Source organism: Phymastichus coffea, unplaced genomic scaffold, assembly GCF_024137745.1.
Source record: "Phymastichus coffea isolate CEN01 unplaced genomic scaffold, Cenicafe_Pcof_1.1 PCOF00031, whole genome shotgun sequence".
Taxonomy (NCBI): Eukaryota; Metazoa; Arthropoda; class Insecta; order Hymenoptera; family Eulophidae; genus Phymastichus; species Phymastichus coffea.
In genome coordinates, this window is record NW_026706842.1 from 415560 (window position 1) to 442553 (window position 26994).

At 43.0% G+C, this 26994-nt stretch overlaps 1 protein-coding gene across 3 annotated transcripts; it reads right to left on the reverse strand.

The window, feature by feature from the left end:
- Window positions 1-188: 188 nt before the first annotated feature.
- LOC131663244 (gamma-aminobutyric acid receptor alpha-like) lies at window positions 189-25269 on the reverse strand. 3 transcript variants are annotated; one of them, XM_058933536.1, is made up of 11 exons: window positions 24995-25269; window positions 12771-12985; window positions 10487-10554; window positions 9598-9818; window positions 7986-8068; window positions 5693-5892; window positions 5307-5394; window positions 5070-5230; window positions 3241-3537; window positions 1708-1859; window positions 189-1173 (listed from the first exon to the last, which is right to left on the reverse strand). In XM_058933536.1, the coding sequence occupies exons 1-11, from the start codon at window positions 25015-25017 to the stop codon at window positions 960-962; spliced, it is 1722 nt and encodes a 573-aa protein (XP_058789519.1). In that variant the 5' UTR covers window positions 25018-25269; the 3' UTR covers window positions 189-959. The 3 variants fall into 3 exon arrangements, with proteins under 3 accessions (XP_058789519.1, XP_058789517.1, XP_058789518.1); XM_058933534.1 differs by having other exon boundaries at window positions 3298-3537; window positions 24995-25265; XM_058933535.1 differs by lacking the exon at window positions 12771-12985.
- Window positions 25270-26994: the final 1725 nt, after the last annotated feature.

The following is a 26994-nucleotide window of genomic DNA, read 5'->3' on the forward strand; positions in this document are numbered from 1 at the left end:
CCAGACGAATTACAAGGTTGGAACGGTATTTTTTTGTTTTTTCAACATGTGATAACTTTACATTGCGCTATTATATTTTATTCTGGTATTAATGAAAATCGATTATTTTAATACAACAGTGTATACACAACGGAAAGTGGAATAAGGATAAGTAAAAGTGAAAATACTTTTTATTTTTGTCTAAAACATTAATAACCATGTATATTATGACTTATATTTTCAATAATTAACAGCTTTTTTTATTTATGTACGTAACATATATTTCGTTGAACTCATTGAATACGTTTTATTAAAAATGATAAATTATTGGATTTTAAGTATTCCAGTCAAAGCTCATTCATATTTATAATGCGTTTGTTGTAATGTTTATATAATCCATTCGACATTCAAAATATATTACAATTATCATTATAATTCACCGTTTCTCTGACTTTTATACACTCTAACTATATTCGAGCAGAAAATATTCGCGTAAGCGTTTATTTAATCGAAAAGTCATCTTTATTATCTTTGGTACTTGCACAATTCGGTAAAAGTCACATATATTTTCTTGACGATGAACATCTAAGCGAACTTATCAGCTTGCTTGCTCGTTACTGAACGAAAAGCATCCTTTAGGATATGATGGCTTGATGACAAAAAATCAATTCGCTCGCTTCTGTTTCTTTTGAACTTGAAAAACGGCACCACTCGCGTCTCGCGTTCGAGGAAATAAACAAGAGAAAAAAGCATTGCAATGACAACGTCGAGCCATATGCGCTTTATTCAAGTCGATTAGAAAAAGGTACACCGAGTATTAATGCACGGTGTGATCAAGAACAAAAATTGAGAAAACGAAAAGTGTTGGTGTTACATGGTACGCTTCTGTTCGGCGTTTCTGGCAATAAATACCGAAGCGTTACCGTCGCAACATTGTCCAGGCATTGTCAGCGCCAAGAGACACGTATCACAAAAAGTGTTCAGTGAGAGGCGGCGCCCATCGGCGGGTCCTGCCATTTGAACTCCTCCTGGTAGGTGACGTAGACCATCCAGTAGAAAATGATGAGGAAAGTAAAGGACGCCGGGAAGACGACCCTGGCCACTCGATCGATGTGCGACACGCTGTTTATGTACCTCTCGATTCGCTTGCCGTGCTTACGGCAACCGTCCGCCGCCTCGCGCTGACGCCTCTTTCTGCGCGCCAACAGAACAGTCGCAACAGCGTTAGAGACAAGAGCGAATCCCGAACGAATATCTGATTTTTCCGATCGTGTTTCGAGTCGGCTGCTTTGAACGACGCCGAGATGTAAAAATCGAGAAATCAGCCAGTCGGAATTCAGAGAAGCAGAGCGACAACGGCGTCGCGCTTGCGCTGTTTGCACCGCTATTACAATGTTTTATCGAGCTCGATATCTCCAAGGTTGAATGAACGCGTAAGCATGGAAACGTATGTATACACGTGCGATTGTAAAGATGCTGCTGCTTGCGGTGAAAATGCAAAATAGCTAGATGCCTTGTGCTTACGGCAATGAAAGGGGGCTTTCTATTTTTTATTTATTCATTCGTTCGTTCATTCATTCATTCATTCGTGTACGATTTTTTTTCGCGAGCGTCGCGCAAAACACACGGCCGGCCGGCGTTTCTCGCGACTTTATTCAAATCTTATCCGGCAGTGCCTCTCGCGCGCGTGCTCTCCGAAATCACCTCGACTCGTTAGTCTCAACTAACCTGAATGCCATGTCGCCCACGAGGCAGTAAAGAAATTGCTTCCATTTGGGCAGCCAGAGCTCGGTTTGCGTTTGTCTCTCCATCGTCGAGCGCTTGCTACTTACCGTGATAGTCATCGATCGTCGTGGCTCTGGCAAGCTGTACACTTGATCCTGTCGATCAAAATCGATTGTCATCGCGTGCGCCTTGCATTGTCCTCTGTAATCACTCCGCCGAGAGTGCCGAGTGCACCTTCCGTCAAACTACGTTAACCGTCTATTCGACTTGCTCGATTTCGATGTCAATTCTACGAGGCATCTTATCACTTTCGCGTTATATTTACATTAAGATCCATATCCTGATTTTATTCTCACCTGGATTTTTATCGAACAGCTTATCGGCAAACGAGAATCAGCTACAACGATTTTCACTCTCGAGTATTATTATTCCCCTCGCGAAACGCTTTCTCATACGATAGAACCGGAAAGTATGGAAAGAACGATTGGAAAACAACACTCAAAGCTAATTCGAGCTCTTTGTGCTATTTCGTTTGGAAAAAAATGAAAAAAATCGGATTGTAAACGTAGACTTTCAGTCACGGAACTTTTTCCCAGTTTGGAAAAAAAAAAGAAAGAAATCATTGGAATGAAAAAGCGAAGCACAAACAGAGCGCGCACCGATCAAAATGCAAAAACTCTATAAGCGCTGGGGCATAATAGCCGGAACGGGCTAAGCCCCTCGAGAGAGATAGCAAGTGCTCGACGGAGCAAAAAAAAGCGCGTGCGGTGTGAAGGGAGAGCGGCAGAAAGCGGCCGTGGCCGGGCAACATCATCCGATTTCATAGAGCGACTCTTAGCCTCGTTAATTCGCGAGCAGCTCGTGCATCAAACGTAAAAAAAAAAAAGGGCGCGGCCACTCAACGACGACAAAAAAGAAAAACCACGCGCTTTTATTTAACCTCGGCCCCCTCCCCCAGCCGCCCTCGAGTTAATTACGTGGCTTTATCTCGCTATCACGCTTTGCTGCCCGCATATTAAGCCGCGGAATTGTGTCGAAACGCGCGCGCGCGAGGGATGGAAGGAGCGGCCGAGACAATAAGAGCGACGACGGCTGCTTAATTCCCGTGGCGATCTTAACGATTTTCTTTGGCAGGCGCGAGGAGAGGATTCCTCTCTCGAGCGCGCTCAATTATCAGCGCAGCCTTGCCGATTAATTCAAAGCCACTTTCGTTGGAATTCAACTGAAAAATAAATCTTTCCCATCCTATTTCTCTCTGGTTTTTTTCTCTCCTCCCGTCCCGATTGTTCGGCTAATTAGCGAGGGCTCGTGCTGCTATATTTGTGCGATTCACTTTGAAGTCCAACGCGCGCGCGCGAGCCTCATCTCGAAAAGGCTTCTGATGGAAAATTGAGCTGCAATTAGCCTCTGTTATTAATTTCGCAAGAGGCTACTGCACAAGAGAGCAGCGGGATCCCGTTACAATTGTCCGACTCGTGTAAAAATTAATCGTACCACGTGGCCCACGCCAGTGTAATTGAATGAAAAGAGGATTACGCGCTTGCGGGGCGCGATATCTGGCAAAATTGTTCGCGCTTCGCGGCAGGGGCTCACGTTGTAGAGAGCGCAGAAGAGCGAGGAGCCGCGTTTCCTCGAGGTCGTGCTCTCGGGGCAGCCGAGTGTGGTGGCAGCGGTGAAGCCGCCCTCGTCGTCGTCGTCGTCGTCGCTCGGGACGAGCGTGGCTGGCTTGCCGGCAACGTCCTCCCACTCGTTGCTGTCCACTTCCTCCTCGTCCTCGCCCGGTGTTATTGGCTCGATGTACTCCTCCTCGATCGGGAACTCGCCGCTGCCGACCTGACACGCACAAACCTCTATGTATGATACTCGTCATTAACGAATCATTTTTCTTGTTCATTGCTTGCTGCTCATAGTCGAGCTATGCCTCCATTTTATTCGTTATTTAACGCCTCTTCGAATTACGACGGTTACGAAAACTCTTAAAACGCGCCACGGTGAATTTATTATTTTCTTAATTTTTTAATTTCCGAGCTGAAAATTTCTCATTTCGTCATCGAATCGTAATTGATCTCACGGCGCTTGTACTTAGCATTGTTGACGTCATTTGTGACGTTCGTTGATTCGTGGGAATCAAGAGCGGACCGTCGTAAGGACAACAAGCGCGTCCACGAGAATCGTCTCAACGACCGTTACTTGAACGAATCAATCTGCGCGGCTGGTTCTCTTGTTAAAAGACGCATCGTCGAGGACAATCACCGACTCGGCGTGCATCTTTGAAAACGTACGCTCGGTTCTCACAATGCGAGGTGGTTAAAGCACGCGGGAGTTGACAACGATATAGACGACAGCGCGCGGAAACTTGTGCACGGGCGTGCACGTCCTTGTCGCTTGCGCTTACAAATTGACCGCAGAGAGAGAGAGAGAGAGCGCCTGCACCCCATCAAAATCCGTCGTCGTCAGAATTAAAGTCAATTTGCCTCGCAAGTGAGCGGCGAAGCGCAGGCGCGGATCGATGTGCTTCCCCCTACCTACCTGCGCCAGTCAATCTCGAATTTGCATGTTGAAGCGCCTCGTAAAGTCATTGCTAAGTGCGCCCGAGCGACCAATTACGATTTCGCTGTGTGTTGCGCATTAACTGACTTGTCGAGCGGCCGGATCTCTTTCTTTCTCCAGCGACGATATTCCACCTTCAGCCCTCTCTTTCCCACCCCAAGATTTCCGCAGGGATAAATTTTTTAAATTAGAATTATCATTATTATTATTATTATTGCTGGAAGGAGGGCCATATCTGAGCCTTGCGGGATTCCCAATTAACTTTGATGCTGCGGAAACGTTTGGCATACGCGAGTCGTGCGTCGACGAAACTACGTGCTTCAAGCTTGCAATTAACCATTATCAGCTTTATCAGGAAAAAAAGATTGAATATTATATCCTGAGTAGTATAAGCTGATTTGCCATCTCGACAAGACTGCCTCCTATAGTGAGCTACGAGAGTTTTCCAAGCCAGGACGTTCTTCGCGTAGCGCGATGAAAGATTGACGACAAAAAGTTGAAAGAAAGATATTTAATGAACGGAGAAGCAATTTATTTTTAATTTGACCCAGAGGTTAGAACGTTACACGAAGTTGGGGCAATAGGAAAGTCGAGCTTTTTCTTTGGGCATTATTGAAAGTTTTCGCGTTTCCATGAATAAGCGATGGAGGACATTTGAAAGCCTTTGAGGCGCAGCCCTCTGCACGCAAATCCGTCGCGGCACGAGAAATGAGCCGTTGGCCCGCGATAATCAATGTTTTTTCCTCGGGTCGAATTGAAACTGCCGCGATACAATGTTTCGAGCGGCGGCGTCAAAGGGAAATAATTGCACAAACCTTGGTGAAGTAATGAACGCCGGCGAATTCGAGCAGCGTGGCGATGCAATAGCCGAAGCTCATTAGCAGGAACCAGTCGAGCGCCGTGGCGTATTTGACTTTGGGCAGGTCCTTCCGTGAATCCAGGCTAATCGTCGACAAAGTGAGCACCGTCGTTATTCCTGCAACGAAATCGCGCGATGAGCGACGGCCGTCCGGGGCAGGCGCGCGCGGCAGCACGATTTGGTCGCAGTATACCTAGGCCAACTCGATCGCTCGTCGCTTCACGGTGAATCCAAAACGACACCCAGCTGAGCACCACGATCAGAACGCACGGTACGTAGACCTTGGCGACGGGGCAAACAAAAGCAAAGCTGCCTGTAAAATGAGCGCTCGCGCGTTTTGGCGCGGCGTGCCGCAGGCTGTGCGCTGTCATCCCGAGCCAGCTTGCCGCCTTGGGCAGGCTCGCCAAATTAATTTCGGAACGGAGCTACGAATGAGAGCTGACGTTGAGTGACTCGGCGGCGCGTGCGGCGCGCGCGGCGCCCAGCGCTCCCCATTGTCACTTAATTTCCATTGGCTCGTCGGCTCGAGTGCGCGCGCGACATCTCGCTCGCGTTAGCGCGGCGACGCGGACGACTCACCTGTATGAGAAAGTATCCGGTGTGGCGCTGCATGTTGAAGGACACTTGGAGCACGGAGAACTTGCCCTCGCGCCTAACGAAGCTCAGATTCCTGTAGGGGTAGCCCATCAGGTCGAACTGCGACAAAGCCATGCCCGGCACGAAGTTCACGCTGGAATTGTCCTGCCACTCGTACACCAACTGCCCGGACGTGTAAGCGTCTGAAATTTAATAGCCCGCGGGCTCTTTCATTCGCGCCTCGATTCTTGTTTGCGCTCGCCACTTCATTTCCAAAGCCCGCGCTATATTGAATCTCTTGTAATGGATTTCCCGAGCGAGTCGCACTCGCGAGATCTTCATCGATTCTCCCGATCGCGGAGCAAACTTTTTTCAAGCCTTCGCAAGCGAACGAATCGTGTCGTCGTACCTATCAAGTGACATCTTATCTTTGCTCTTTGCTCGAGTTCCGGGACTGTTTGTCCAAAACGCGATAGACCAGATGTTACCGTCTGTTATTGTTTCTTCCCCAGAACCACGTAAGATGGGTAACATTTTCTTTTCCCTCGTCGGCGACGATCATTGAATAACCGACGATTTGCTTTCGCGTTAGAGAGATGCTGATCAAATTCATGACTTTCAAAGACAAACGATAGCACTCGTCGCTCCTTAACATGAGACTACATTGTCGCACATTCGGAATTAATTTTCCTCTCACCTGATTTATAAGGTGCGTCGAGCGTATAATAAATCCTCTTAGCCCGGCTGGAAGTACGCCACGGCGATCACTTTAAAAACGCGATAAAGCTCGAGATCACCGCGTACGACAACCTCAATTATAGAGAGCAAGGCGAGATATTCGGAGAGTTGGGTGTAAGGCAAAACTTGGATATTCCTGCGCGTGCTTTTCCGCGAGTATTGGAAGGAGGGGGGAGGAGCGCATCGCGCGAATGCGTTCGTAATCCATTTTTGCGCACAGCCTGCCCTATACGTGTACGCGTGCCTCTGTGCGCGCTCGCTGGCAAAACTTTTCAGCCCGAATGAATTTCCCTTCCGCCCTGCTCGCACCGCGAGCTAATATCCTTTCTTTCGCGAATACATCTGCCGCGGGATCTTCAGACTTTCTTGCATTATTTTTTTATCTCCCTCTCTCTCTCTCTCAAGTTTGTCACCTATTTTTTTTTTTTTTTTTTTCTTTATTTTCTCGGTGCAAGCGCGCATCTGTTTCCTCGTATTATCCCTCTTGCGCCTCGCGCAGACGAGATTTTTTCCGACTCGCGGATTATACCGGCTAGCGCGCGTCGCCGCGTCGCGCCCAAATTCGTCGCGCGAGCGCGTTTGTCGAGGAATTCCTCGCGGGACGAAAGGGCACCCTGAGCGCCCGCGCGTAACGGCTTTCGTTCCGCAGCCTTGGCTTTCACTTTTGATAAGATTTTCGATGTAAAACGACGCTGCGATACTTAAGCAAATTTGCGCTCGCGTTGTTATAAGATACTTATTCCAACGCGACAATGGTATTACGCGTTTCTTTGACGTTCTTACCGTTCGCGAGGCAAACTTGTGGTCGGCGAAACGCGCATCTTTGAAAAGTTCTGTGCACGGGGGGGGGGGGGGGGGGAGGGGTATGACAAAGCTCGAAGTATAGGAATAACAAGGTACGATAGCACTAAAGGATGGAAGAATAGCAAAAGTTAGAGAAAACGTTTGGAATAAAAGAGCGAGGAAGCGCGCGGCATAGAATCGAAGCGAAAAATTGGATCAATTTAATCGGCAGTCTATGCGCGCGATTGTCAATTTTCTTAATTACGAACGTTTGCAAGTGAGGAAGCGCACCTCTCTCTCTTTTCATCTGTCAGTGAGAAGCCATTCTGATTCGGTGGAAAATTCGTGGAGCGGCAGGGCTACTACGGCCGGATTCGCCGGCAAAGGTAAGCAAAAGCAGCGGCGGCAGTTCAGCCGTGGCAACTTTTAATTAGCCGTCTCCTGGGCGCGGAGAGCTCGAGGGGCGTTCATCGGGGCGTTTAATAGTTTTGCATAAAGGCACTGGCCCACTTCTAAACACGAAAGAACTGGCGTCTGATTAAGCCCAATGCAATTTGCGACTTAATTTTTCCTCGCTCGACAGGCGGCGGCGGCGACGACGACAACGACGACGACGACGACGGCCCGTATAATCCGCCGGCCCCCGGCTGACGAGGAGCGGAGATAAAGAGCACGAAGACTTCTCATCCGGTCTTAATTTTTCGAGACACGTCGTCTCTTAATTTTGCCTCTCGCAGGGCGAAACAATTTCATACGGGTAAGAGGATCTACTCACAGCTGCCGAGAATCAGTGGACAGGATTGCCGGTCCATCGGGAAATTCCTCAAGTCCATCGTGCACTTCGCCTTGATGGTCAGTCTGTGTCGTCAGCGGGACATACAAAGAGACAGATTCAGCGCTTGTGCAACGGGGAAGGTGAGCGGGAGGCAGCACGCCAATCCAGTATTGCCAGCACGAACGTTTAAGGTGTGCGCGCACGTGACTTCTAGACTCTGCCTTCATCGACGAGCGACCCGATATATGACAAATAATACACCCCGCACCGTGAATAACCAAGGAGCCTTTCTTTTTATGAGCCCTCAAGGGCTTAATTAAAAGCCGCTGTAGATGCACTTTTTTGCAATCAAGCTAGTCGTTATGCCACGTACGTGAATATCATTTACAACAAGCTTTTTTATTTGAGTTATCGTTTGAATTTTTATCACCACGATGAAAAGGATAATTGAAATTGATGAATTAATTCGCGCAACAAGAGTCCAACTAGCGAGAATCGCAATACATACAATTCTTACTCGCTGAATGCTCAGTGGAATGGAGAACATTATAAAGCTAAATCAAACGCCCGTGCGACGTAGCATGCTGATTCGCTCGAGCGTGCAATACAGCTTCACCGTAACTACACAATTTCAAGTACGAGACGAGAGACGTGGATTTTGCTTTTCGGACAATATACGTGGCACACCTTCGTTACGCCGCGTATAAATCCAACTTAGTCCTGAGAACTTAGAACCTTAATGGAACTTAAATTTTACCTTACGAAACCTTTACATATTCTAAGATATTGCACAAGTCCTTCGTTATAAACGAGTAAGCACGAGACACCCACGCTTTTTTTTTTTAAACAAACTAGTCGCGTATCGCTACCAGGCATCACCGTCGATCAAGCAGTAAGCTCAACCGCGACTTTTTTTAATGTCCATCTACAAAGCATTGCAAAATTTATCCTATCCGGTTCTACACAAGTTAATAACTTATTGCTTTTCTGGTCACAACCGAGGTTCAATCGCCCTTCAAACTAACAAAGAAACTCGATCAGCTCTCATTTTCCCGCTTAAACTGATGTCGGTAGATTTCTGTCGCGATCGACGTCGTAATAGGATACGAATTTTAACTTTTCTCGACTTTCCACTGCTGGTGCACATTTTCTTTTTTAAAACAGTATTGCATTGAACTTTCACCAAGGAAGAATTTTATTACGATTATCGTGATTTGTGCTCTTGTTGTGTTAATTTAAAAATTCGGAATACACGATCCGGTCAGTTAAAATATTATCCCTCGCGCCCGAGCAAGGCTTTCACGAACAGAACGCGTCAAAGTAATTTCATTAAATCGGAAAGGGGAGATGAAGAAGTTTTTCTGCAGATTGACGAATTGATTCTAAAAAAAGATACTGTGAAAAGAACTTTAATTGTTTTAGTACCAGTACCGTAATAACGTTTTTTCGAGTTTTTATGTGATTGTCAGTCGATTCCGTGAAAAATATGAGTTTTCCATGATGAATATGACAAAAGAAGAACAATGAAAGAAACAGAATAGATGAGAGAGGCAAATAGAACACAAGTAGAATAGAAAAGGCGTCGAAGCAGGAGAAAAATGCAAAAACAAACCTCATCGAATAGAGTATGTCACCCTCTTGAGTTATTCTCAGCAATTTGTTGGGCACGGTAATGGTGTGCACGTAGCTCTGTTTCCCATTGTAAAAATAAGTGTCTGGCCGCCAGATCCTCTCGAGCATCTTGATGCTCAGACTCAGTGACTTTATTGGACCCAGGAAGCTGAGGCGCGAGTCGCGCCAATATTGCCGAAAATAACAGTCCATCGAATAATCCTGATAATTAAAACGCGTGTATCTTTTATTAGTACAGAGAAAATCGACGTCCGCCACCCTTTCTTAAACAATAATGTCTTCTAAAAAAAAAGATAGAGAAAAACATTTATTGGACAAATTGTGCTTTTCATTTGTGCCATTGGTCGATAGAATGAACGATGGGCGTATCCATATCACTGAAGAATCGTGATATCAATTTTTTTCCGAAAAATCGTAAAACTAATTGAAAGTTGAAAAGCCGCACGAAAATTCAGACGAGCAACTATTTAAATTAGAACAGGGATCTTCCTGCGATCTCCGAGCGCATTTTTCGCGTTTAACTATTCGGCGTCGAAGGGAACATTAATTTGCGAAATCGCGAATGCCTCGGTCATCTCGCGCGCGCGTTGTGTGTGTGTGTGTGTGTGTGAGGTGACAGGCCAACGGGCATACATATATATGTGCCGATGCGTTGGGAGAAAGGGAGCCCTGACGTTTGCACCTCCTCTCTCAACGATGCAAATTGTTTCGGAAGCCCAAGCGTCGACCAAAGTTTTGAGCTCGTTAATTGCGGAGAAAAACTTCCGTTGCGAATATTCACCGCCGCGTTGTTGTTATATCAGTTTGTAAATTGAGTTTGACCGCGCGCCGCTAGAAGGCAAGTTTTTCTTATTAAGAATTATACTCACCATGTCGAGCTCTGAGATGGGACCCATACTACGGATGTAGATGTTTGTTTTCACTATGGTCGGTCTGCCTGCAAAAAAAGTCGAACGACATTATTCATCGGTAACGCGATGCCGGTTGCTTTGTTTGTTCATTCATCGGACAAAAAAATAAAATAGAAGAACTCGTTCGAAAATCGACGAGAGGGCATATCGAGCGTGAAAAAATCTCGCGCATCGATTGGAATTCTTAATACCCGCGGATTTGTTCTAGCGAACTGATCTCCAAATCGTTTCGCACATTAGCAGCGGAAGAGCGAGCAGACAAATTACAATCGCAATCGACGAACAAATACGTGCGCCCGCGCGCGCCACCATCTCTGGCAATCGCACTTATAAAAAAAATTACGATCGCGAAAGGAAAAAAGTAAAAGCAAAAAGAGCGCCAGCGAAAAAGAAGGCACGTGCACGTCGCGCGATGTTTGCTGCCAACAAACAAAAGCAAATCGTCAACCGACGACAACTCGTCTCAGCGAGCTTGCACATACTACCAATATCGCGTTTTCATGGTTCTCGCTTCAAAGTGCTATTTGCGAGTGTGTCGTTGTATTTTTTTTTCCGCGACAGCCACGAGATGGTTAGACTGGAGTTACTCGGCGTGCAGCGTAGGATTCGTCGCTCTGGCTAGCGTCCAATTCGTATCACTCTAATGTCCGTATCGAAGGCAGCTCGTGGCGAAAAGAAGGACGGTGAACGCACGCGCAGCAGCAGACACGAAAAAGGCGATGATGCAGATACGAAGATAGTCGCTTGACACGCCAAACGGGGAGAACAAACATAATCACACCTTTGCATATTTCGCCGATGGAAAAATATGTAGTATAATCTTTTAATTTAAAAATACCAGGTAATGATTCGTAATTTACTTTGCACTATTAAAAGATCTTAACCTATACGTTATTCTTGAAGTTTAAACGCTCCATTTCGATGTGTTATCGAATTCAAATTTCGAACAACAAATAAATAAAGATAGACTTGCGCACTAGCATGATGCGACTAGTATAAATTACATTATTTAAAATATTTAATATTTAATTAAAATATTTAATTGAGAAAAAGCACACATAGGTGTGTTTTAAAAGTTACTTGGAACGGTTTACACAATATCATAAATTAATAGCGATATTATAAGTATAAGCCGATCAAATTTCGCAATTCAAATTTTATGGAGAATGTTCGTGAAATGAATAAAACATTGCGGTAACTAAATCGTATCGCGAAAGGTGTTCTGCCGTAAAAGTAGTATATGAAAATATTCAATTGCATATTCAAGTTTGGTAATAATTTTATCGTGTATGCGATGACCACGGTATAAGAACATCGCGTAAACATTCCGTGGGAATGTCAGAGACAACAAATAAAATAGAATAAAAATAGCGCACCCTAGAATGTGGAGCAAAGACGAGTGGCAGGGCAACGGAAGTATAAGACAAAGACGAGGAACGCCGACAAGAAGATGACGGATGGTAAATTACGGCCGAGGCTCGGAATTTCGCGAGACGCAAAATCATCCTTTGAGGCGAATCGCGCGCACAGATTAGGATTGGCATGCGCGTATGCTTTCAGTTTCGAAGCAACGAAAGAACGTCCCACACTGCTCGCCGTGTCGTGCGTTTTTAGAGAGATGAATCTCTCGCTCTTTTTTTATTTTATTTTTGTTTTGCCATTCCATAAACAAGAAGCACGTAAACTTTTTTACCCCATGGCTCGAGCTTGTGCTTTGCGCGTGGATCTGAAAGTTTTCATTTGACCAACAGCTTTGTTTTTACGAGGCTGTTTTTCGCTTTATGCCATTTCTACGCGCAAAACTCCACGTTTTGTCGGAGATTTATAAGGCACTCGCGTTATAAACTTGTCACTCGGGAGGAATTCTTTTAATTTTTAATTTTTACGCTTTTGTAAAGTTTTAAAAAGACATCGTATGGATTTGACGCTACCGAATATTGCGAAGTGGTTCTCGATGTTTCTGTTATGCATCACTCAACGAAAATCTAATTTATTGTGATTATATAATCAATAGATTGTAATCTGAATAATTTAAGGGCATTTCAAATTTAATCACGGACCTCTAAATAGAGATTTGTTTAATTAATTAGCCGCTGTAGAATTGTCCGTAAGCCGGATAATACTTCTCCAAAGCTTACTATTTGAAAATCTATTTGATCCTCAGAGAAAAAGAGGAAGAAAGTCTGAAAATATTCGTTGCATTTGGAAATTCTAATAAAGTTGTTCCGGGCACGAAACTCACCCTTTCCGTGCGTCGGCAGTTGACTGTTTTCGTAGTTCATCAGAAGATTTTCCAGTACCATCGTAATGTTGCGCGACACAATATCGTTGACAGTTCCACGTGGCGTTCTGCCGATCGTCACTGGCTCCGTAAAGCTGTCGGTCAGATTCACAGCGGAAGCCTCGCGATTTCTTCTCGCCGAGTGACTTTGTGGTAGCGACAGCACAGCCGCCAGCCTGAAAAAGACTTGGTTCAGTGGCAGAGAGATTGGTTTCTTCGGCGGCCGTGATCCTTTGTGCCGCGCGAGCGACTTTTCATTTTTTTTTTTTTTTGATTGAAAAGTTATATTGGAAAGTGTAGGAAATCCAGCCAAAGGAATATCAAAATAAATCATGCTCAAATTTGAGAAAGAAATTCGTACGGCTACCATCAGAATGCTAGAGGTTAGATTCAATGATATCAATGCTTAATTGTCGTCTTATTTACTCTAAAGAAGTCTGTGTATGTAAGTACGGTAACAAACGTGCATCACGAATAAATACCGATATACCGTTGAGGTAGCTTGAATTTTGCAATGCCCGGATGAATAACGAATTAATATCGAAATATCGGCTTGGAGATACTCGCCGAGCTACTTGCGCGCCGCAGAGATTAGCCCTAATTGAAAGCCCTTCTCTGGTTCTTTTCAACGACAGGTACTGCAGCTTTTACTGTAGATATTGATAAGCATTTTTAATTTGCCAGGAATTCAGCGAAATAGAAAATCCCGAAAATGTTCGGCCTGCGCAGTAGACATAGTCGAGGACAAGTCAGACGTATAAACCAAAAACGAAAATGTACACAGCAGCAATGCCGGGATTGCTTGGCGCGGGAGGATCTTGAAAATTGTCAATCTGGCGAAGAATCCAACGGCCTGCGGTCGAAGCCGCGCGACGAAAGTGCGGGAGCTCTCCGGAATACCTCGCCGCGATATCATTAGGTACACAGACGCTGGCGCGCATACGCCTGCGCGACGACTTTGCCGTGGCGACCGGAGTTACGTAAGCTATGCGGCGACAACTCTCGTGTGCCTCTCTCTCTCTCTCTCTCTCTCTCATTCTTGTTCTTCCCATTCCCGCCTTTAGCGCCTCCCAAACGAGCGCGTATGTAGGGCCGATCGAAGCCCTCCCTCGAGAGTCCTTCTCTTGCGCGACGCGGCAGCAGCGATACTCGTTCGGTCGTTGCCGTTTTTGTCACACTTTTACATGCCCCTCCCCGTAGCGCTATCTCGACCATCGACGCCCTTACGTCGGCTCTTTTTTTCTTCCTCTTTACGTGTATATACGTATAGCGCCGAGGGCCTGGCCGTCCGTCGCTCGGCGCTGAGGCTTTTCTCAATGCGCGACTGGAGTGCCGTTTTCAAACTTGATTGGCCCATTGTCTTTGTTTCTCGAGTGCAGCGATGTTGGATGAGGGTGCTATTAGCGAATTTTCCAGAGCAATAATCAGCGAGAATCACCGGGGAATCCCTTCCCGTGGCCGATTCGGCGAGCTCGAGCGATTGTCTCGCGTCATTGTTAATAGCGGACGCTTGTGCCTCAACAAAAACAATTGCGCGTCATGACGTACGAGTCTCGTATTTTGTCGATTAAAAAAAACAAGTATATCGGCAAAACAATGATGAAAATACAATACCTAGCAATATAGGCTCTGTAGAGCTCCCTTTGATTTGGCCTTACCGTATGCGTCATGGCTTACGAACATCGGTGCACGTGGTTTCTCGTGTGGCAATAATTCTTGAATATTTCCCGGGACATGCAGAGAGCAGAAGGTTCACACGCGCGATGTGCGTATCGTTTGTGTGGCTGCTTGCCAATCAAATAAAATATCAAGCGCAACGGATAATCGATATTCGCGCGACGTGAATTCATCTCGAATGCGTGAACAAACGCTACACGTAATAACTTTTCAACGTAGCTTGATAATGGCAAGCGATAAAGAATCGGCATGCTTTATCCGTGCCAAAATAAACGAAAGAAAAGACATAACAGCCGCAAGCGTTATTTATTTCGTTAAAAGCTCGGAAATTCATCCCGAGCAATTTTTCGAGCCGAGCAACGATACATCAGCGTGTGCTTAGTGTTAGAGCAGCTCGCGAACTCTGGAACAAGCCACGAAATTGCCTGCACGCAGTGTAAATACCTGTCGGGGCCGCAACGCTCCGCGAGAGATACCACGTAAAGCCCGGTTCTCCGTCGGGAGAATTCCAATTGGGCGGCAGCGCCGCGCGCAAACGAACCAAGGACGAGCGAGGGCCGAGGAAGCGCGGCGAAAGAGAGCCCGGCGAAATCGCGTCGCCGCTCGCCGAAAGTAGCCACGGCGCGTATACGTGAGCGGCCTTCGCGCGTTATTTACGAGCCCCCGCGACGACTTCCAGGTTGTACGTGTGGGCGAAAGCGAGAAACCGTGTTCGCTTCCTTCCGCCCCGTGGGCCGATCTCGCAGTTCGTCGAGCGTGCTACGCGACCTCGGGCTGCGCTGCTGCTCGCCTCGCGCTACAGCCTCCTGCATTCGATAATTGACCCCAGCGGAAACTTAACTGGTTTTATATGGACGTCATCGGCGCGATGCATGCGCGGGATTTCAAACTTCTCTGCGTCGTCGATTTCTTCTGCTTTTTCAGGAAATTCTGCCTCCTTCGCTCAATAAATTATGCGCTACTTTGCTTTTTTTTTCTTATCAAACTGATCTTAATTTATCAAGAATCTTAAGAATCGGTAATTTTATTTTTGTAAAGAACAATGTGAGGTTACATTATAATTAATCTCCCTTTGCTCCACGATACTTTTTTGCTGAGCCCAAATTGGGATTTTTTTAAATTATCACGAATAAATTTTGGTACATAGACACTCATTATAAAAAATGATTAAGATATTGATCTATAAATTCAGCTGCTGTTGTCATAAATGAAATAAATATTATTGACTTCATAAACTACATTTCATTTAATATGAAAGTTTGCGATTCGTTAAAAATGCGACTTGAACAATGGCTGATAAACGCTTCCTTTTCCACCGAATATTTTCTGGAGATTGTTTACTTCCTTTAAATTATTAAGTCGATTATTATTAGCTTTGAACCCTTTTCGTTGGTGGTATTTCGATTCAGGATACTGAAAATTGTTGGAATATCATTCATCAATTGAAGATTTCTTGTTAATTGCCGTTTTACCACTTGAAAGTGAATTCTTCACAACTTTCTGAAATGCTAAATCGTTCGTGTATTATGGCTTTGATTATGACTCAAAAATACTTGAAAAAGAATTTTATTTTTTTAAAGAGTATTCATGGAAATACCCAAGCTTTCGTTAACGACTGTTTTTGTTTTAATTGTCGCCTACTAATTAATACCTTTCTAACAATTGGTCAAAGTTTTACGAATCATTCAAGTGAGGATGGTTGTAAAACTTACAATCAAATAATACGCACTTAACTGAAATGACTGAGGGTTATCGCAAAAATTAATAGCTTTACGTGAGTATAAAAATTTTGAAGGTGGACTATCAAACGACTTATCCTATCTCATTGTTTTCTTCTTAAAAAAACTTATTTCGTAGCTATCTTTGTTTACAAAGCTAAAATTTTATCGAAAACAATAAACTTTTATTCCTGTAATCGCGCATCTTTACATTCAAATTGAGCTCAATCAGATCAACAGTTTTGGTACTTTTTTTTATTTTGTACGTATTACATCCACACCCAATATAACATCTATGTAGAAGTAAGACTCTCATTCAATTTTTTGTCACATCCAATTACGCTATTATCGCGAAGGTGAATAAAGTATATCTAGTAGTTTGAGAAAAAATATAGTTAGTCACCATAAAATATTCTCGCACGCAACCCCAGTGAACTGCTAATGTACTTTCAGGATCTATAAATTTTTAAGGATCACAATGAGATACTTAGAAGAACCATTTGTTGATTGTTGATTGAAATTACGTAAGCCGAGCTCTAGTCCTGTACTTTTGTGCTTGGCATGAAAGTATTTCTCATTCGAAACTACTTCTATTTAGAAAAAGGTGTACTTATATTAATATCACACGAACAAAAAAAGTAATAAAAAATATAAAGGTTGGAATTGTTGAAATAATTCTGGTACAAGAGTTTTGCCATAATCGAACGCATCGTGGGATTTCAACGTTTCCGTATATTATAAGCGAATGTATTGACGCTGAAGGGATAAAAACTTTATACATAGTTCTTGTAATTTGTTAACAACATGTTACAACAAATTTTGCGTAATGGTTTGAACATTCTTTATTGAAGTATCAGTGGATAATGAATATTTTTTGAAGCTGTTTAAACGTTATATCTGTGAGACGATGCGTCAAAAAACAGCCATATTCGTGCAACGTAACGTTATAGGGTATAATAATATTATCGTTAATTTGCAAATAAAAGCGAAGGAGCATTTTTCATCATATAATTTTCAGTTAAAATGGATTAATAGCGTAAGAAGTAACGTTTGATCTCTTTATTATTCAGTTGTGCATTTTAACGGGCGAGAAAAGCAAATAAACTACACGACAGTGGCACAATTACGGCTGTTGATAGTTGCGCGATGGATTCCCAGTTTATGACGACTAAATGACGCAGAAATGCATTTTTTGTTTTCAATAAATTGGCTTATTAGCGATTATCGCTTTATCGAGAAGTTATAATGGTATAAAATTATTTGACTCCATGGTTTTCATTTCATATTATTCTTCGAAAAGGTTTTTTCCGGAAAATAGTTTGAACAGACTTCCTTCTCTTTTCATGAAGCACGAAAAATGGACACTTTACCCGCGTATGTAATTTTACGCATTAACGGCTCTGCATGGTCACTGGGCTTTGTAACCGTGGCAAAAAAATGTCAAAAATACTTCTCGGCTACTGACGAAAATAAAAAAAATGAAAAAAAAAAAAAACAAGTCGAACGGATACCACTTGTCGGTATAATACATACATACATAGGTATACGCATACAAAAATAGAGAAAGATATCGCGTCGTTGCAGCAGCACGTACACTCGTTGGCTTTCATCGCGAGTCGCACTGGCAAAACTTAATACCGGAAGCCGGGCGCTCTCTGACGTGGAAGTTTGCGTTTCGGTCGAAAAGCGAGTGGTCGCATCTGCTGCGCGCGCGTGAAAAAAAGTTTTAATTTAAATCGCTCTCTCTCTCTTTCTCTCTCTCTCTCTCTCTTTCTCTCTCTCTCTCTCTCTCTCTTTCAACGAGTCCTCATTAGCCCTTCACCGATGGCTTTCGTCACGCCGTCGTCCGTCATGCAAAAAGCCTTTGCGTACACGTTGCATTTGCTCTGCTTTTTTTTTATTCGTTATCGTTGCGCCGCTTTCAACCTCTCGATAATGAATTTCGCACCTCACGAAGGGTTTAATTTTTTCTATTGCTCGTTTTTGTTGTGCTCACGTTGAGAGGAAATTGAATAATCTTGATTGTGGTATCGCTTGGGAAATCGCTGCGAACACGATTCTTTTTTTTTCAGATATTTTATTTTCAATGACGATAATTCACCAACATAGTGATTTACATACGATCCGTTGAATTTGACCGTGAAAGCGGGTAAGTAGATAATGCTAATGTGAATTCGCACGATACATTCATTTTTTCAATTGAAAAGTGTGCGTAAAAAATGAAACCGCAACTTTAATAAAAAGTAGCTTGCACATCGAAACTCGCTATCGACTTATCTGCGTATTCTTCGACAGAATGTAAAAAAATCAGGAATTATCGAAGCATTTTACATTCGTAAGTACAGAGAAAAATATCATACCTATGGCTGTGTAAAGATTTAAACAAGTATGAACGGGGTGAGGATATACGTTAAAGCTGAAAAATCAAGTTAAACACGTATAATTTGACCGTCAATTAAATATGGCACTCCGTTTACATAGCCGCATCGGTCGATAAAAAACTTAGGTGCGCTAATTAGTAATTCAATCGGAGTAAAGCAAAGCCCACTACGCGTCACTTTTTAATTGCTTCTCATTATTTTCGCTAGGCATTTCGTATAAACGGCTCTCGCACGTTATAACGTTCGTAACAAAGATCAATCAATTAGCCTCCTGAGTTAAATTCCATTACAAGTAATATCGCAAATCTAAATGTATAATGGAAATGAAATGAATTATCGAACGAATTTCAAACGCATTCGTGGGTATTAATATACATATGATGAAAATACGCAGCGACGGTCAGCATTTGCGAATCATAAAGTGAAAGCTAATATTGCAAAATACAACTGCCTGCTGATAGCTACGAGGAAATTAAAACCAAGACGGCAGTCAAATTATTATTGTGGTATCGATCTGCTAATGAATAAACCGCTGATCATGCTAAAATAATGCTTAAAAAAATCAGCTGGCATTATCAACCTTTCAACTTGATCGATTAAATTAAAATTAAAAGAATGGCTTAGGCCATGTGCGTTTGCTCTGAGATTAAATTTTAATTGATTTCTCAAGCAAAATTACCTCCCTCCCGTTAAACGCGAAAATTGATTCATACACTTGCGCACTTTTGATTATCTTCGACAATATTTTTCAAGCTCATATTAACTGTGAAAAATAGTTATGACGTGTCTCAAATACGAACGTCCCGCAATAAATCGCATTATCATCAGCGTCCTATTTACTCAACAAGGCGAGCCTTTACTCGCCAACAGCTGCCGCGTAAACGAGCAGCCTGAGCTTTGAAGTATTTGAAAAATTGTCACTGAAATCGTTATAGCGTGCCCTTTAAAAAAATGTACAAGCTCGCTTGCTAATCACTTCCTCTGGAGTATATATTAAATTACACTTGCTATTAATCTACCCGCTGGTGAAAAATTGAAGCTTGTCTGGCTTATAGAGCGCGCGGGCATTTAATGTTTCCGTGTGACAAAATTACGAGTGTAAGCCGAAGTTCAATTGGCAATTCGATATATCGATTGCCGAGCTCTGCAAATGAGAAAGAAAACCGACTTTTTTTTTCGTCGAATACATGCTACCGTTGCTTTACCGTTATAATCAACTACAGGTCAAAACAATTTCGTCTTGTTCCTTAATTAACATTGCCTCCAAAGCTCTCGATAATATGCTTCATTTTTTTCATGATAAACCAAAATTAAATGCCTTCACCGTTCCAGATTTCCCAAGATTTTACTGTAATTTCCAACGATATTATTCGACGAGATATTAAATTACCAGCATACATCGTCTTGGAGTATGTAAAATCTATTCTTTGAGTAAATAACGTTGAGCCATGCAAGAATTTAAAAGCCGATAAAGGAGCACTTTGGCTGAGTAAAGCGTAGAGGTGGTTTTCTTTCTTTTCTTATAAATTGAAAATAAAAAAAAAAAGAAAGAAGATTACGCATTATATTTTTTTAAAAAAGTTTTCTTCTAAATACCACATTCTAATATATACAGCTAAAATGAATAAATGTATGGGTTTTCAGTAAATTTTCTCTCCACGATTTTTTGGCTTTCGCCTGTAACCAAACAAAGGAACGTTTGAGAAAGAGATCACATTTTTTTGTGAAGTCGTAGACAAAGCTTAAAGAAGCAAGGTATTTTACAGGTTTTTAGTCGAAAATTTTACGAAATACATCAGTCGTCAAATAGTTACATTAAACAATCTTGATCAGTTACATTATTAATCCACTTTATATTAAAGTATTACCCATATCTATTATATTATTGTTATTTTTAAAAGTTACAAAATATTGAGTGAGAAAATTGAGATAATTTGATTTCACATATATATTTTTTAAAGTGCATTCGAATGAATGTTTCAATGATGAAATTCATGCATCAGAGTATGAATCAGAGGTTTGTTCGTAGCACGGCAAGACGCAATGAGTAAGTATTTCAAATTTTTAGAAAAATAAGTAACAGACAATAAAGGAAAAAAGTTTTCAGTAATCTGAGTTTTAATTTTTTTTTAATTAACAAGAAAAGTTTATTTAATTTCATTTAAACCCCGCAGAAAAAAAGTTAAATGATATCTTTCTGCGAAACGAGGTCAGCACCATTGAATGATAGCACTTCTGGCAAAAGCATATTGCATTCAAGGTGTTAAGTATTTGTGGACAATTGTCATATTTCTTTCGCAATAAACACATTTAATAAATAGAAACTACAAGGATGAAAATAGAAGAAAGATAACCACAATTGATACATCAGTCTTACTTTATCAAACGTTACATTCGACAGCAAACGTGAACTAGTTGGTCAGATCAGTACGGTTGTGTACAGCAGATGGAAAATCTAAAAGTAAACTATGTATACATAAGATGCAACTTAAGTACACAGAGTGAGATTGCGCACTTTGTTCGATACGAATGCCAAGTAACATTGTCTTCGACATTTGAATTATGTGAACGGAGTCGCAGTTCATGAAGTAACGCTGTCGGTAGTAAAACACAGCGTCGCCGAGTCAAGCGAACTGCTGATGTGTTGGAGTGCGCTTTATGTACACATGTAGTTAGGCCATTTCATCCAAACACTTTGTCAGCGGTGGCGTAGTTGACTTTCTGTTTGCTTCACGATGGATAGCAAGAAAAAAGCAGGTTTGATTGAAATTGGAAATTTGACGCGCTGAATCAAAGTGTGCGTTACAATGGAAATATTTTTTTACGAAGAATTGACAATACTGAATTGAGAAATAGACATTTTTTCATTGAAGTGTGTTATCGACAGTTAATAACTTAGTTCTCGATTTTCCGACAACAATTAGACGAATTATTTTAAGTAAATTGTCAAAAGTCAAAACTTATACGTCATGTGGTAACACCAATATAAATAAAAAAAGTATCGCACTAGCAGTAAATAGTTGACGACGTAAACTCGATATAATTTGATTATCGAAAGGGTTGCCTCGTCGAAATTAGCGATGATAGCGCGCATCGCGTAATTACTGCAATTTTCGCACTGAGAGGGAGAGAGCTAGAGAGAAAGCTTGCCGGTAGCGTTAAGGTGGTTTCCGCCTGCCGAGAGGAGGAAAGCCCCTCCCCTCTCTCGCACGACTGCTCCAGCCTAATCTACAAGGGAAGATAAAACGCTAGGTACTTGGCAGGGAGTAGCAAAAAAACTCGATTTCCTTGCCCCAAAGGGGAACTTGAGTAATTGAATGAAGCTCTAATTGCTTTGTCGGGTGGCGTCGTTAGAAACAACGGGCTCGAATTGATTTTGTCAGCGGTCCACAGATTTCGCCGAACGAGAATATTAGTTGCCAAGGATTAGAGCTCGCGCTGCGCGGCGCGCAACTCCCATAATATTGCCGATTAATTTGATTGGCAATCGAGTGTTTGACGTGATTCCGATTATTTCTGCGCGCGCGTAGTTGCACAGGGGCCAATCGAGAGCGCGCGTTCGATCCACAGCGGTCAAAACGCTTCGATTGTAATTCCGTTGAATTTCGCTAATAACAATACATCTGGCCTGCTTCTATGGGGCGTCGGCGCTCCTCGTAAGCTGCGATGCGTGCCTCGGATAATACCACTTCTATACGCTACTACTACCATCAGTTTCATTGCTCTCTGCCTGTCAACGTTTCGATTCTAATTCCATCAGGATTCCTCTGATTACACGCTAGCAGTGCACGGATGCATCCGACTGTTATGGCATTTCTCTTGTAGACATTGTACCTAGAAGATAACTTAGTTATGCTAATGCTAGTCTAACGTACAGTTCTACGCAGGAGATATAGGTATAACGTGGATCCGTGAGTGACTGGCCGAACATTCAATTTCGTGTAACGACAATTACAGGATAACATTTTACGCTAATCTATTTCATTGTCGACCATCCGTACGTACATCGGCCACAAAATATTAGGTAAGAATTTCGACTCCGATTTCGAGACTTTTGCGTCTCTTGACAGGAATGCGTAAAGGCGAGCTTTCGAGAAAAAAGAAACCAATGGCGTAGAGCGTGAATAGCATTATATCGGCAAAGTGCATGCAAAACGATTGCGATGATGGTACACCTGACTAACTTCCTTCCCTCGTGCAACCTCGTTCTTTCTCTCTCTCTCTCTCTTCTTTTCCTTGTACTACATAGCTTTCGCCGTGTGGACAGCGAGGCATATGAACGAGGTCAGAGGGTGCAGGTGACAGACTGACTGTGTATGTTTTTTCCCCCGCGTGCGCCGGAGACACGCGCCTCGACGACAAACAATAGGCCTACGGCAGATGAAAAAAAAAAAAAGAAAGAATAAGAAGAAAGCGCGCTCCGCGTCAAAGATCCGCGCGCTCGCAAGCTCGATGAAGCGGCTCATCTCCTTTTGTCGCCGGAACGAGAGAGGGAAATACACCTGCCGCCCGTCCGTTTACCTAGCGCTGGATTTCGACGCGGGACTTGGCTCATGGTTTCGCCTCTCCCGGAAGAAAAGAGATTTTGTTTGGCAACGCCGCGCCGCGGATGCTTTTCATGCGAGGGCTCGCCAAAATGCGCGCGCTTTACAAGCTCCACGGCTTCTTTGTGTTTCGCCTGCGCTGCGACTTTCTATTTGCGCTCGCTCGAATAATATATTTCTGCAGTGGAAAAAAAAGCGCGAATGCACTGCGAAATGAATTTATGCAAGTGAGGTGGAAAATTATGATTTATCTGGAAAAGTTTTTGCAGCTCGTGGTGTATGTTTGAAATTACGCGCGGTTTCATGCTTAAAACCCAGTGAAATCTTGGAATCGTCGATTCAAAAAAATATGTGAGGCGAAGCCGGAAACTTATCAAGATAACGTCAAGAAAAAAAAAAGTGAAATCGAATATCGACTTTCGATATTTTCATTCACGGAAACTTACACTTCAAGGGCCGTTTCGAAGTTTTTCGAAAATTAGTGCAAACGGAAGACGTTGCGCGAAAATCTTCGTGATTTATACTGCACAATGGGAATATCCGCGAGACGAAAAACCACGAAATACGAAAGTACTCTTCGACAGCACAGCTCGTGACCGCAGACTGTATATTATTCTCTCATTTGAATGGCTAAATAAAAACGGGGAATTCGCATTTTTCGCGGCGAATAGAGTCAATTGGAAAAGAAATAAGCCCTAGCGAAGCAAGAGAAACTTTCGATGAACGTTCTTCGCGCGGTACGTTCTCGAATCAATCTTTCGCCCGGCCATCCTTTGTCGTTTCTCTCGTCGCGCGTGTCCCATATGGAGATCGAATCATCAATTCGCATTCTTTTCACGAGAAGGAAAAAAAGGGCGGGGGGACAGCCGAGTTAGGTGGGGAAAAAGATAGACGGATTGCCGGGGATAACGATCGGCTCGATGTACCTGCAGCTCCAGTGGATTATGTAAGGCGCTACGCGACGGTTATTTATTATACGGACATAAGACGCCAAACCTTCCGCGCGCTCGCGCCGGGAATTCAAATTATCCTGAGAAGTCCATTTCAAAAACAGCGTGCTGGTACACGTTACGAAAAAAGTTATTGCTACGTTTCGTTTCGCACTCACTTCGCTTGGGTGAATTATCTCCCTTTCTTTTGCTGCACATTAGTCCACTTTGCGCGGCGCGGTAGCGCGTATAACCGACGTATGACTGTATTAAACATCGCGGATCTGGACAGTGTCATTAATTTCTTCCTATTTTCTTTCATTTCATTTGGCGAAGATCAACGTAGGGATCGTTACGCACTGGACAAATCAAGTGGTTATTTCATTTCTTTTTAATCAGTTGATTGCGCACGGTAATAATTTGATGACTTTTTTCAAAAGAATAAAATATACAGCGATGTGCAATTCGCGCTTTTTGTTCGATCGAACTTCACGGCGCCGCAGACACGCGTTTATTGGCTTATTTTTAAACTGTCGCAGTCGCGACGCAACAGCAAACTCGAGTGATATAAAGGGACGCGCATTGTTCAAGCGCGAAGCAAAGGTTCGCGGATAATAGAAAATAAAACAATCGAAATTGGATTTTGTTGTCAGTCGCGTATAGAAAGGCCGCGAAATTCGTTGCGAACGCGCTCGCTCGCGTGCGCGCGCGCGTGTACACGGGCGTAATGAAATCACGAGAGACGCGAAAGGCTGTTTCGGCGTCGCGTTTAAATTTTAATCGGAAATTTAAGGGAGGCACGCTGTAAGAGCACGTCGCACTTGGAAAGTCACTTTGGCGAACACTGGTGCCGTCGGCGCGCGAAACGGTCGACCGAGGGAAAAAGAGTCACTCCGATGCAGAGACTGGGAGAGAGAGAGAGAAAAAAGGACTCACATGACAAGCGTTAACAAGCTCATGCTGGTGAGGTGGCGAGAGCGGTGTGCGTCGGTTGTCTGGAGGAAGCGACCGGCGGCGGCGGCGGCGGCGGCGGCAGCAGCAGCGCGGTCCGTCAGGAGTTGTCGCTCGGCCCCATTTGCTGATGTGCAGTGTGCCTCGTGCTCCGCTAGCAGCGGCCGCGTGCACGGCTCTCTCGCTCTCTCTTACTCTCTCGCTCTCCGGCCTCCCTCTCGGTTCTCACTCGCAAGCTCTGCGCAAGCTCCGCGATATAGCGCTTTTACTCTCCGCGCTACGCTCCGACTTACTTTCTTCTTCTTCTTCCTCCGCACGCTCATTACACTTCGAGCTTTCTCTCTCTCTCTCTCTCTCTCTCTCTGTCTCCATCTCTCTCTCTCTCTCTCTTTCGCTCGCCTTATGAATGTACTTCGACGATGAGTAGCTACTTTGCTATCTTGTGGCCGATACAGATGAGCTCGATTGTTGTCGCGTACCTTATGCGCGTACCCATCAGACTTTTAAACAATGTTCGCACTTATTTTTATGTATGCTTCGAAGACTCTCATTACGAAAATAATTGCAATCGTGACTGAGATTTCGTTGGCAGAAAAAAATGAACACCGCGCGAGGTTGTGACAAAAGATCTTTTTTTAGAGTATAATGGGCGTCTTTTGGTCTACAAAACTTTAAGCATTAATTCAAGACTTGTTATTAAGAACCAGTATTGTTCGAAAAAATGCTTGCTAAAACACTCTAAATGCTGTGAAATCTAAAATAATTTGAAAGCTGTGAATATTAGGAGATTTGAATGCAGTTTGACTGCAAAGACGTTTACAGAGACATATGTATAGCACTGCGCATTTTTCTTATGCGCACGTCTTTTTTCCACTCGAACGTTTGACAAAAGTTTTTCATATATGAGAATGAAACAAGAGCAGAATTCTACCATGGCCAAGAGTACACACGACAAATAATGCCTTTTTTATTAAAAGTTAATCCCGGATCTAATTAACTCGAGATTGCATTTCATTTTACTAAAAGAAAAGGCGAAAAAAATAATCAGAATTATGTTCTAAATTAAGAATTCTATTCGGATACAGCGCGTTAAAATAACGGTGGGATATGGTGCTTTGGATTAATATGTTTATTCGAATGAGAGAAATAAAAGAGGTTGATATTTGCAGATCGATCATTGGTGAAATTCTGGGACAAGCGCTATATTTCAGCCATACAACAGAAATTTACTATCTAGAACGCTCGCGTTTAAACTAAAATTCTGAGCACCCGAGGGTGGAAATTCTGGTGCTGCTTTCTGTACAGATGAGCCCCATGAACAAATACAAGTATATAGCTACTTCTAATCAAGCCAACCACAGCTACTACGACGTTACCCAGACGGCAAAACAGTACAATTTAAATCCAAAGAATTGCTGCTCGTAAACTAGCAGAAATCTTCCTAATCCAATTTATTTAGCCTTCATAATTTCTTGAGAAATTAAATATTTTTGAATAAAGTTTTCTTCAATCAATTCTCTTTATTCTTTTTTAGATTTTCTATTGAAAAAGGTAACTTATAACGCGAAATTTTCTCTGATAAATTTTCTGACTTTGCGAGAAGATATCCTTAAACTTTATAAAAGTTACACTGCGTACTCCCTACGAGTGTCGTCGTACGAAACATCGTAAACGTTTGCGTATGAAATGTATCGACGCGAGTATTCGTATGATTTTTTCATAGTCTCTTGATACTAACAATTCTAGATAATAAGCGACGTCTGTGCACAAAAGAAAAACATTTTTTATCGATGAAAAATTTTTAGCTTGCCATGCAGATATTCACTTCAAGCGAAAAATGACACAAGCTTAGAGACGTTTGAAGCATAAGCTTCGGCAGTCACTTTTGACCTAAAATTTTCCGTGAATCATATAACAAACATAAAAATGAATTGTTTTCGTCTACGTACATTGTCAGTACCTTGTCGACTGTGAAATAACTTCTC